The 12,074-nt window shown below is 39.1% G+C and overlaps 1 protein-coding gene across 1 annotated transcript in view; it reads right to left on the reverse strand.

Moving 5' to 3' along the window:
* Positions 1-1,548: 1,548 nt before the first annotated feature.
* The window catches only part of GINS1 (GINS complex subunit 1 (Psf1 homolog)), a 21,785-nt gene continuing 11,259 nt past the window's right edge, over positions 1,549-12,074 (reverse strand). Inside the window, exons 5-7 of the mRNA XM_005866210.2 lie at positions 11,544-11,660; positions 4,376-4,450; positions 1,549-1,823 (exon numbers count right to left, since the gene is read on the reverse strand). Of these exons, the coding sequence (XP_005866272.1) occupies positions 1,755-1,823; positions 4,376-4,450; positions 11,544-11,660 (261 nt within the window). The 3' untranslated portion in view covers positions 1,549-1,754. The remainder of the gene's footprint in view (positions 1,824-4,375; positions 4,451-11,543; positions 11,661-12,074) is intronic.

Consider the following 12,074-nt stretch of genomic DNA (forward strand, 5'->3'; position numbering starts at 1 on the left):
ATCATTATTAAAGCTATTACATTTCTATTTAAAATAGGCAAAGGAACAAATAACTCATTTTATACACCAGACACTGACACCAAAGCTGGTAGCTACTCAGTGTTCCCACCTTCATGTGGCTCATGTAGTCCCTTCACTCATCTGGGCATCCTGTGACCACACATACCCACTGATGGAATGCAGCAGAAGTGGTGCTAGCCCAGTACCAGGCCTAGCCTTTCAGAACTCTAACAATGCCCACTTCCATCCTCTTAGCACTGTGGGAGTCCTGAGCTGCCAGGTAGGAAGCCCAGCCAGCTTGCTGGAAAAAACCACATGGAGAGACCACACAAAGACAGGAGGCTCACTTGTCTACATGGTTCCCTGTGCTCTGGGAGTAAATATATAGGAGCGAAGTGACTACAGACCCACAGTTAAAATGTCAACATTATTGATCCCATTCACTAGAAAAATCTTCCTTATTCTTTATCAGCAGAAATTTAGCTGAAAATCTGATCTGGCTACCAAAGCAATGGGGAGAAATCATTTTCAACAATGAAAATAATCTGCAAAGGGGAGCCTACTGACCTAAGTAGGTCTATTATGAAAACATACAGATCCATATCCTAGTTTGGAAAGCCTCTCTATGACTTGATTTTGGCCAGAAACATTCCCTTATACAAAAACGAAACTGCATGTATAGTATGTACCCGGTACCAGGCTTCTGAGTCTTTTACATTTGAAAGCCTCTTTCATGTTACTGGGCTGGTAATGGAGGGGATTAGCGGGAAAAGGCCACTGACCACCAGGCAGGACCACTCTGTGCCTCTCCAACCCCTACCATTCATAGATCATCAGACAACAGAAACTTCCCTCCCTTTAGCTGACCAACTCTTCATGTGGCTTTTCTGTCAATGTGAATCTGGGGGAACACTGTACAAAGGTTCTTTCCTATCCCCAATTTCTATTTCCCTTTTCAAAGTGGCGATACTGGTGCTCACCCTACAAGCTCGCAGGCAGGCATGAGCCAGACCAGCCACCACTGCTGGAAATGGGCAAATTCATTGTGTCCTTACTTCTTCCTTCCCAAATAGCCAGGCAGTTGTCATTAAACATTAATATACTGAAAACACTTATAGACCACCATCTCCACTTGCCCACATCATCTGAAAACACATATTCCAGAAATTCAGCTCCCTGGCTTACACAATGCACACTGTCAGAAACAACACAAGATGCACAGGGGCCTACTTTATCCCAGAACAGCCAAGGGTAACTCTTATTGTTTAAAAGATTCAAGTGTAGCCCTAGCTGGTTTGGCACAGTGGCTAGAGCGTCGGTCTGTGGACAGAAGGGTCACGGGTTCGATCCCAGTCAAGGGCACATGCCTGGGTTGTGGACTTGATCCCCAGTGTGGGGCAAGCAGGAGGCAGCCGATCAATGATTCTCTCTCATCATTAATGTTTCTCTCTCTCTCCCTTCCTCTCTGAAATCAATAAAAATATATTTTAAAAAAAGATTTGAGTGTAATAAACATTTACTTTCATGAAAATAACGCACACACAGACATTGTAACTGTAGGAATGTTATAATTATAGATGCAGATTACAAAAAAGAATCCTATACAATAGAAAAACAAACCATTCTCAGCTGAGTATTCCTGGTTATACTAAAGAGTGTCTGTAACCTTTGAAACCAGAGATGGGTGGGCAGAAGGGAAGGGAGAAGGAAGTGTGTAAGTTTTGTGCCTGGGTACAGCCTCGTACCACAGAAGGTCACCACAGGACGTGCTCCAGAACACCTTGTCTAATCAGCGGCTCACACTTCCATCGAGGTAGAAAGTGCTGAGTGAACAGGTGGGGAAAGAAAGAGAAATGAATGTAAAAGAGTTTTAAATTACATTTCACATCATTAAAAAGCGGCAACTGATTATATATTATTCGAATTCCAACAGCTATATAATTAAAAGTTAAACTTATAGCATATCTGCTGTTTTCATCTACTGAAACTGATGGTATGCAGAATTGTACTGAATTCTGATTTTATAAGCAAATTCATAGCTTGTTTAAGTTAAATTTAAAGACTTCTGAATTCTAGTTGGTACTTTCCTCAGGGTTTGCATTTTGAATTCATGCACAGAAAACCCAGGTAGGTGAGATTTTTAGGCACCAGATGACAAGTTTTACAATTCCTTAGGAAGAAAAACAAGGACATGTTTCCATTAAACCTCTTCTAGGATTTGAGTCTGAACATTTATTCTAATAACAAGTGACAACTTTTCTCTTTGTCCTTTTCAAGGATTAAAAGAATTTGTAACCTATGAAGTAGGTGTTGTTCACACACTGTGTTGTGAAGACACCAGTGCCAGCTAACGCTCGTCCTCCATGTCCTGAGAGGGCACCGATTCTCATTCTGAAGTGGAAAGGAGTCTTCTTGTCTGATTCCCTCTCAACACACAGGGGGTTAAAACAGAAGTAAACATGTCCTAAACTTTGGAGCGAGGAGGAACAGGAAGCAAGCTCATGTGAGCAAAGAAATCTCAAAGAAAGACATACTTTGGTAAAAATGAAAAATATTAGAAAGTGCAGAGCAAATAGCCTTAGGAAATAATGCAGTCGGAGAAATTATCAAAACTATTCAAGGAAGCGAAATGTAACTTCAGCAGCACTGTGCACCTGAAGGTTCCTCCTCACAAACTCAAAGGTCTTATAAAGACCCATGACCAAATACATGCCTCCAAACGTGTCACGAAAACACACAGGCCAAGGACTTTTACCTAACATGTTAACTGCATTATTAAAGTCTTTAGAGTGAATAATATAAAAAAGGGGGCCTATCACCACCACTACCCCAAAAGAAAAAAAGGGGTGACATATTAAGGTGTTTACAAGTTATTCCAATTTCTTCTAAAAAGAAGGGGTTCTGATTTCTAGACAGATAAATGTTTGCCATATTGATAAGCATAAATGGATGTATGGTAAGAAAATATTTTACTATTAATATTTTATATGATATGGACAGATTCCATAGAAAACTGATTTTAGATTGGTCAGACATTTTTAGAAGCTCCTTAATACCAACTATAGTAGATTACGTTTTTAAATTTTGTTCCCATTTTTATAATGAAGGGTGGGGCGATACTGAGACACTAAGTTACAAGCATCACCAAGGGGAAGGCTTCTGCATGGTCCACACAGAAAACAACTAACACAGGAGCAGGACGAGGGGCTCAGTTGGGTTTCCACCTGCCCCAGCCCCACCCAGGACTCCCTGCCACTGAGCAATCACCACCATCTGGGCACACTGGTGCGAAGATCAGCCATAAGCTTGAGAAAAAAATTCAACCACAGGACAGTGTTTAGGGGAAAGTGACATTTTCTCATATCTTGCTTTATGAGGATAAGCTTTATTCTTGTGAACCAGAGCTTCACACTGGGTCCTCCAGAAATACAGATTTTTATGAAAGCATTAATTTATCAGTATTAATATTAATCCACTAGTATTATTCAATTCATTAGTATCCTACTTCCAAGAGGACACTGGGAGGGAAATTTTGCCTTAACAAAGAGATTTTATTTAGTGTACCCTAAAAATCTGTCTTTAAAATATTCAATCTTTGTTTTAGGAAACTACTCAAGGCTCTAAGGGTATTTGTAAAATAAGAGATCAAGTCACCCTCTCTTAAGGAAATTAGTCCAAGAACCACAAAACCTGAAGCATGCTTTTGCTCCAGGCATAAGCAAAGACACTAACCGGCTGATAACAAGATGGAAGATAAAGAAAGAGTGGTTTTCATTAAGTCATTTTTCCTCCTGTATTAATGTGACTACAAAAAATTAAAATAGGATAAATTTAGCTAATATGAAATTAACCTAATGTGAACTTGAAGATTTATAAGTAAACAATAATGTTAAAATTATTTTGTAAGGAAAAATGTGATGTTACAACTTCAAAGTTTTAGTCTTTCCCTATTAAATTCTGTTAATATATTACGTAGAAAATTTTGATCTATTTCATTATTTGCTAAAGAACTAGGGTTTATAATGTAAAGTACAAGCTAAAAATAAGTGCTTATCACCTGTTAAAATATAATTCAAAGGATCTAAATCCAACATTTTCACAGTGCCTTAACTAGAATAAAGCCCATTGTGATCATTTCCCTGGAAAAGACTTAGTGTTAAATACAAGCGATATTCTAGGAAATTAATTAACCTTTTAATATATGCAACATTTCCCTCAACCTTTTTTTATATTTATAAAAAGTAGTCTTACACTAACCAAAATGCTTAGATATATAAATGGTTATCACAAGGTGATGTTTATTTTGTTACTGCTTTCAACGTTCCCATCATGCAACACTCTTACAAGATTTAAAGTATCTTTAGACAAAAAATACCTGGCTATTTTTTTTTAATAGGACTGAAGTACCATCGTCAACTTCAAATTCTCCATAGTCCTTTAGACATCGCACCTGAAAGGAAAAACTGATGTTTTATCTAAACTATTTTTTAACATGAAATGACCACAAAGTAAATAAGGATTATCTAAATACTCACAAAGTGAAAGTATTGGGCTTTCTGTTGGTTTGTATAGTCTCTGTGTACTTGAGCCTCATACTCCTACTGTGGAATGCTAGTGGTTCTAACTGTCCTGTTTTGATGGAGAGGAAGAAGAATGGCTAAATCTCCAAATGTATGTGTGTGTTGTGCCGACAGCAAGGAAACCCAGGGAGCTGCGTTCTTTTCCCTCTGCAAATCCTGAACTACCAAGCAGTTAAAATATATATTTACAAAGAAAAGAGAATGTTCTAGATCAATTCCAACCTGCCTCTTTATGGTTCCCTTCCATGAAATATCAATATCTGAAAACAGACCATAGGTGAGTCTGCAAAACTTGTTTTAAAAAGATTTTTCCAATTTCATTTGACAGACTCTTTCCCAAAAATACTTACAAGTAAACTATGGAAGAGCAGATGCAGACTCATGTTGTAAGAATCAGGAGAGGGTCTTAGTCAGAAGGTGGGAGGCATAAGACTGCCTTTTGATAGACCCTCTACAACTGCAGAGCAAAATGTTCCTAGAGAGAAGGTTACATTCCTGACTATAGTTCCAACTGCTGCCACAGGAAACCAGGACATCTTTTCATCTTATATAAGAACTCAAAACTGGAGTTTATTTTCCTGAGTACTAGGATTAGTATTAGTAAAGCCAACTCAAAAATAAGTCTCAGTCATCTACTTTTCCTAGGTAATTTCATCGTGTCCTGTACTTCCTCTGGAATTCTACCATGACTCCTCAAGGTATTTTAACTTAGTTTGAGAAATGCTATTCTAGAAAATTACCTAGTACCAATAACACCTTTTTACTTCTTTAAACAGATTATGGAAAATCACAAACATATTCAAAAGTAAAAACACTAGCCCAGCTGGTGTGGCTCAATGATTGAGCATCAACCCATGAACCAGGAGGTTGCTGATTCGATTTCGGGTCAGGGCACATGCCTGAGTTGCAGCTATATCCCCAGTAGGGGGCGGGGCATGTAGGAGGCTGCCAATCAATGTTTCTATGATGTTTCTATGTCTCTAACCCTTTTCCTTTTCTCTCTCTAAAAATCAATAAAAACATTTTTTTTTAAATAAAAAGACTGCCCTAGCTAGTTTAGCTCAATGGATAGAGCGTCAGCCTGTGGACTGAAGGTTTCTGGGCTCGATCCCTAGTAGTGGGTGTGCAGGAGGCAGCCAATCCATGATCTGCTCTCATCATTGATGTTTCTATCTCTCTCTCCCTCTCCCTTCTTCTCTGAGATCAATAAAATGATATTAACAACAAAAAAAGTAAAAAGACCAATACTACCAAACTCAATGTCCTATCAACTGGCTTCAACAATTATCAACATCTGGCCAATCTTGTTCCCTTATCTACTTCTAAATTTTGAAGCAAATCCTAGACATAATTTCATTTAATCTATAAATATTTTAGTATCTATTTCTACAAAATGAGATTCTTTTTTAAAAATACAATCTCGCCCTGGCTGGTTTGGCTCAGTGGATAGAGCGTCGGCCTGTGGATGGAAGGGTCCCGGGTTCAATTCTGGTCAAGGGCATGTGCTCATGTTGTGGGCTCAATCCCCAGTGGGGGGCAGGCAGGGGGCAGCCGATCCATGATTCTCTGTCATCATTGATGTTTCTATCTCTCCCTCCCTCTCTGAAATAAAAAAAAAAAACCAACACAAAAAAAACAATCTCAATACCATTACTGCATCTTATTAAGAGTTTTTTTTAATTTAAAATATGGAATGCTTCATGAATTTGAATGTCATCCTTGTGCAGGGGCCATGCTAATCATCTCTGTATCGTTCCAATTTTAGTATATGTGCTGCTGAAGCAAGCACTTATTAAGAATTTTTAAGCCCTAGCCGGTTTGGCTCAGCGGATAGAGCGTCAGCCTGCAGACTGAAGGGTCCTGGGTTCAATTCGGGCCAGGGGCATATGCCTGGGTCACAGGCTCGATCCCCAGTGGGGGGCGTGTAGGAGGCAGCCGGTCAATGATTCTCTCTCATCATTGATGATTCTATCTCTCTATTCCTCTCCCTTCTTCTCTAAAATCAATAAAAATATATTTTTTTAAAAAAGAATTTTTAAATCATGAAATATCCAGTCAGTATCCAAATTTCCCCATTTATCTCATAAGTTTTTTTAAAGTTGCCGTGTTCAAGTAAGAGTCCAACAAAAGCTGCACACTACATGTTACTAATGTCTCTCTTAATTTATAGAGTTCCTTCCCCCCCCTTTTCCCTTCTTCTTCACAATTTGTTAAAGAAACTGAACATTTTGATAGCTTCCCATAAACTAGATTTTGTTGTGGTTTCCTGTGGGTCATTTAACATGTTCCCCTCCCTACCCTGATTTCCTAAAAACTGGAAGTTAGGTCTAGAGGCTGGATCATATTAGGTCTGGTTTTCTGGCAAACAGTGTTATGTATGTCCTTTTTCTTGCAAGACCTTATGAAGCACAGAATGTCTGACTATCCCTTTTTGTATTTTTAAAAATATATTTTGTCAATATATTTTTATTAATTTCAAAGAGAGGAAGTGAGGAGATAGAAACATCAATGATGAGAGCGAATCATCAATTGGCGGCTGCCTCCTCCACACCCCCCATTGTGGATTGAGCCCACAACCCTAGCATGTGCCCTGACTGGGAACTGAACCCTGACCTCCTGGTTCATGGGTAGACACTCAACCACTGATCCACACCAGCTGGCTGACTATCCCTCAGGATGTGTGGGCCCCGAGAAGAAAGATTCATTTGATGTCCTTGAAAATGAATCTATGTGCTGAGATGGACTCCCCATGATCAAGGGAGGGCCTAAATTTTCTAATATCATGTGGGCAAAAGGTTTAGAGTTGGTCATGTGGAAAATAATATAATTAATAATAATGCAAAAATAAACTGTTTTACGTACTCACAACTGTAAACCGTCTTTTTGCCCACCCCTGTAATAAGAGCCTAATGGCCACTTGCTGACAGGGACTTCTCCTTCTCACATACTCTGCATACCAGGAAGAGCCAGGAAGACTGAAATCTCTGCTTTATGCACTATGCCACACTAGTTTACACCATCTGAAGGGATGCCCTAGTTTCATCTTTTGAGGAATGGACTGAGAGCTGCCTTGTCCAATTGGAACTATGCAAATTATATCCTTATTTGCATGTATACTAACCAACCAGAATTGCATGATTTGGACCAATCAGAACTGTACAATTTGAAAACCTCATTTACATGAAATGGAACAAAATGGAACCTATGGGTAAGAAAATTTCCTATAAAAGATGACCTCTCCTGCCCTGGCCAGTGTAGCTTAGTTGGTTGGTCCCATACACTGAAAGGTCTTGGGTTTGCTTCTTAGTCAGGGCACATACCCAAGTTGTAGGCCCAATCCCCAGTCGGTGTGCGTATGGGAAGCAACCGATTGATGTTTCTTTCTTTCTTTTTAAAAAAAAATATATTTTCATTGTATCAGAGAAGAAGGAAGAGGGAGATAGAAACATCAATGAGAAGAGATAATCATTGATTAGCGGCCTCCTGCACGCCAGGAATCGAATCGAGACCTCCTGGTTCATAGGTAGATGCTCAAACACTGAGCCACACGGCCAGGCCAATTGACGTTTCTTTCTCATTTCGATGCTTCTGTCTCTCCCTCTTCCTTCCTCTCTCTCTTGAAAAAAATTTTTTTTTAGAAATAAGATGACCTCTCCTTTGTTTCAGTAGAGCAACCCTTTCTTTCTGCCAGAGGCTGTTTCTCCCTGGTTTGCAAACTATTACATGAATAAAGTCTCTCCTTTTTCTGCTCCAATGCCTTTTGAATTTCCTAATGAATGATAAAGTTAATCAGTGGGTCTAGGTCCATACCCATTCACTATTTTTTATTTTTAAAAAAATATATTTTATTGATTTTTACAGAGAGGAAGGGAGAGGGATAGAGAGTTAGAAACATCGATGGGAGAGAAACATCGTTCAGCTGCCTCCTGTACACCCCCTACTGGGGATGTGCCCGCAACCAAGGTACATGCCCTTGACCGGAATCGAACCCGGGACCCTTCAGTCCACAGGCCGATGCTCTATCCAATGAGCCAAACTTGTGATGGACTCCCCATGATCAAGGGAGGGCCTAAATTTTCTAATATCATGTGGGCAAAAGGTTTAGAGTTGGTCATGTGGAAAATAATATAATTAATAATAATGCAAAAATAAACTGTTTCACGTACTCACAACTGTAAACCGTCTTTTTGCCCACCCCTGTAATAAGAGCCTAATGGCCACTTGCTGACAGGGACTTCTCCTTCTCACATACTCTGCATACCAGGAAGAGCCAGGAAGACTGAAATCTCTGCTTTATGCACTATGCCACACTAGTTTACACCATCTGAAGGGATGCCCTAGTTTCATCTTTTGAGGAATGGACTGAGAGCTGCCTTGTCCAATTGGAACTATGCAAATTATATCCTTATTTGCATGTATACTAACCAACCAGAATTGCATGATTTGGACCAATCAGAACTGTACAATTTGAAAACCTCATTTACATGAAATGGAACAAAATGGAACCTATGGGTAAGAAAATTTCCTATAAAAGATGACCTCTCCTGCCCTGGCCAGTGTAGCTTAGTTGGTTGGTCCCATACACTGAAAGGTCTTGGGTTTGCTTCTTAGTCAGGGCACATACCCAAGTTGTAGGCCCAATCCCCAGTCGGTGTGCGTATGGGAAGCAACCGATTGATGTTTCTTTCTTTCTTTTTAAAAAAAAATATATTTTCATTGTATCAGAGAAGAAGGAAGAGGGAGATAGAAACATCAATGAGAAGAGATAATCATTGATTAGCGGCCTCCTGCACGCCAGGAATCGAATCGAGACCTCCTGGTTCATAGGTAGATGCTCAAACACTGAGCCACACGGCCAGGCCAATTGACGTTTCTTTCTCATTTCGATGCTTCTGTCTCTCCCTCTTCCTTCCTCTCTCTCTTGAAAAAAATTTTTTTTTAGAAAAAAGATGACCTCTCCTTTGTTTCAGTAGAGCAACCCTTTCTTTCTGCCAGAGGCTGTTTCTCCCTGGTTTGCAAACTATTACATGAATAAAGTCTCTCCTTTTTCTGCTCCAATGCCTTTTGAATTTCCTAATGAATGATAAAGTTAATCAGTGGGTCTAGGTCCATACCCATTCATTATTTTTTTATTTTTTTAAAAATATATTTTATTGATTTTTACAGAGAGGAAGGGAGAGGGATAGAGAGTTAGAAACATCGATGGGAGAGAAACATCGTTCAGCTGCCTCCTGTACACCCCCTACTGGGGATGTGCCCGCAACCAAGGTACATGCCCTTGACCGGAATCGAACCCGGGACCCTTCAGTCCACAGGCCGACGCTCTATCCACTGAGCCAAACTTGTCAGGGCCATACCCATTCATTATTAAGGTCTCTATTAACTTTTCACCTAAGGTTTTAGTAACTAATTGCCTCCATGCATTAGGGTTACAAAGTATTATTAATCTAGTTCTTTTATTCTTGCTGCACTTATTAGCAGCAATTCTTCTACAAAAAATTTTTCCTTATAATCTAGCTACCCTGAAATAGAGTTTGTACAGTAAAGGCAGATGGATGCCTGATTCCATTCTTTTATTTATTGCTTTTCAAAGTGAGTTGCAGCCCTCATATTCTCCAAGGGGACCCAAAGAGGTTTTATTTTTTTATAATTGTCATAACTGTTATTGTTTGGTATCATTATGCATTCAGACTTCTAACATAATTGATGTGACTCAATTCAATGCAGTTACTCTTCACTTTCATGCTCAAAGTGCCCCTTCTTTGGCAAGTGGAAACTCCTTTAAATCAGTTCCCAAACTTCAGAGCACTCACACAGACCTTGATACTTTCTGTGCTTTCTAGAAAGACAAGGTATCCCATGCTCAGTTTGTACATTTTTTATTTAAGACCAAGAATTAGCCTTTTTATCCCCAAGGAGTCCTGGTTTTCTTTACTGGGAAATTGCATTTAGACTCCACAATTTGAATGCTCATAACTACTGGGCTGGTTGTTTCTAGGCGTTTTCGGTGGAAAGAGCTAAAAAGTACTTTAACAAAATGAAAAGAGATGGCCCTGCCCTGGCAGGTGTGGCTCAGTTGAAGCGCCATTCCAAACACCAAAAGGGGCAGGTTCAATTGCTGCTTAAGTAATAGGGTTTGATCCCAGGTTGGTGCGCGTGTGAGGAGGAAACCGATGGATATTTCTCTCACACCAATGTTTCTCTCTCTCTCTCTCTGAAATCAATTAAAAATAAATAAATAATTAAAAGGAGATGATTCAACTGGACTCCATGCTGATATTTCAAACCTGAGTTTGGGAATATAGAATTTTCACTTAACTTTTTCATTTTAATATTCAAATCTCTTTTCTCTTATTTTAAAAATCTTGGTTCCTATTGCTATACTTTTTTGCTCTATTCTTCAACATATATTGTTTCAAAATAACAGTAACTATTATTACTGAGAATATGACTATAAAAATACATTAACATGTTTATAATTCTTTTCATCCTTAGAACATACCCACTAGCAACATATAATCAATTTATGTGTTTTAAAGTAATTTAAAATAATTCCAGTTTGACCAATCCACCAATTTAAAACATAGGTTCATTTCATTTTGCTTTCAAAATTTGTGGGTTGGTTTTCCACTTTGATTTAATAATATATAAAACTAGAGGCCCGGTGCATGGATTTGTGCACCCGTGGGATCAATCGGGCTAGCCTGCAGGTATCGGCCAAAACCCACTCTCCAACATCCCCTGAGAGGTCCCAGATTGCGAGAGGGCAGTCCTTGGGTGACGCATCCTGGAATCAGGCTCCCTCCTCTCTGGTTCCAGGTATGTCACCTGAAAACCGCAGCTGCCAAGTCACTACAGCTCTGCAGCTCCTGCATTGAGTGGCTGCCCCGTGGTGGTCATTGCACATCACAGTTACCGGTCGGATGGTCACTTAGGCTTAAATCCACTTTTAAGTATACTTACTTCAATATATAAACTTTTGGGAGGTTTCATATCCTGTGTAATATCTAAACCTTCATCTCCTCCCAATGACCTCATATAAGTAGCAAGAGACTTTTTATAATGATTGAACCATTCCACCTGCAAACATAAAAATGCATTTGACAAAGTTATAAGAAAACAAACTTGCAGAAATTGTATACTCATCTTTTAAAATTAAAATACCAATGGCATATTTCACAGAGCTAGAACAAATATTCCAAAAATGTATATGGAATAAAAAGAAAACCCTGAATAGCTGCAGCAATTGTGAGAAAGAAAAACAAAGTTAGAAGAATCACAATACCAGATCTCAAGTTATACTACAAAGCCACCATAATTAAAACAGCCTGGTACTGGCATAAGAACAGGCATCAGATCAATGGAACAGAACAGAAAACCCAGAAATCAACCCAAGCCATTATGCTCAATTAATATATATATATATATATATCTACACTAATAAAAGAGAAACATGGTAATTGGCGTACGACCGCTACCCTTTTCATTGGCTAA

Source organism: Myotis brandtii, unplaced genomic scaffold (assembly GCF_000412655.1).
Source record: "Myotis brandtii unplaced genomic scaffold, ASM41265v1 scaffold225, whole genome shotgun sequence".
NCBI classification, from domain to species: Eukaryota; Metazoa; Chordata; class Mammalia; order Chiroptera; family Vespertilionidae; genus Myotis; species Myotis brandtii.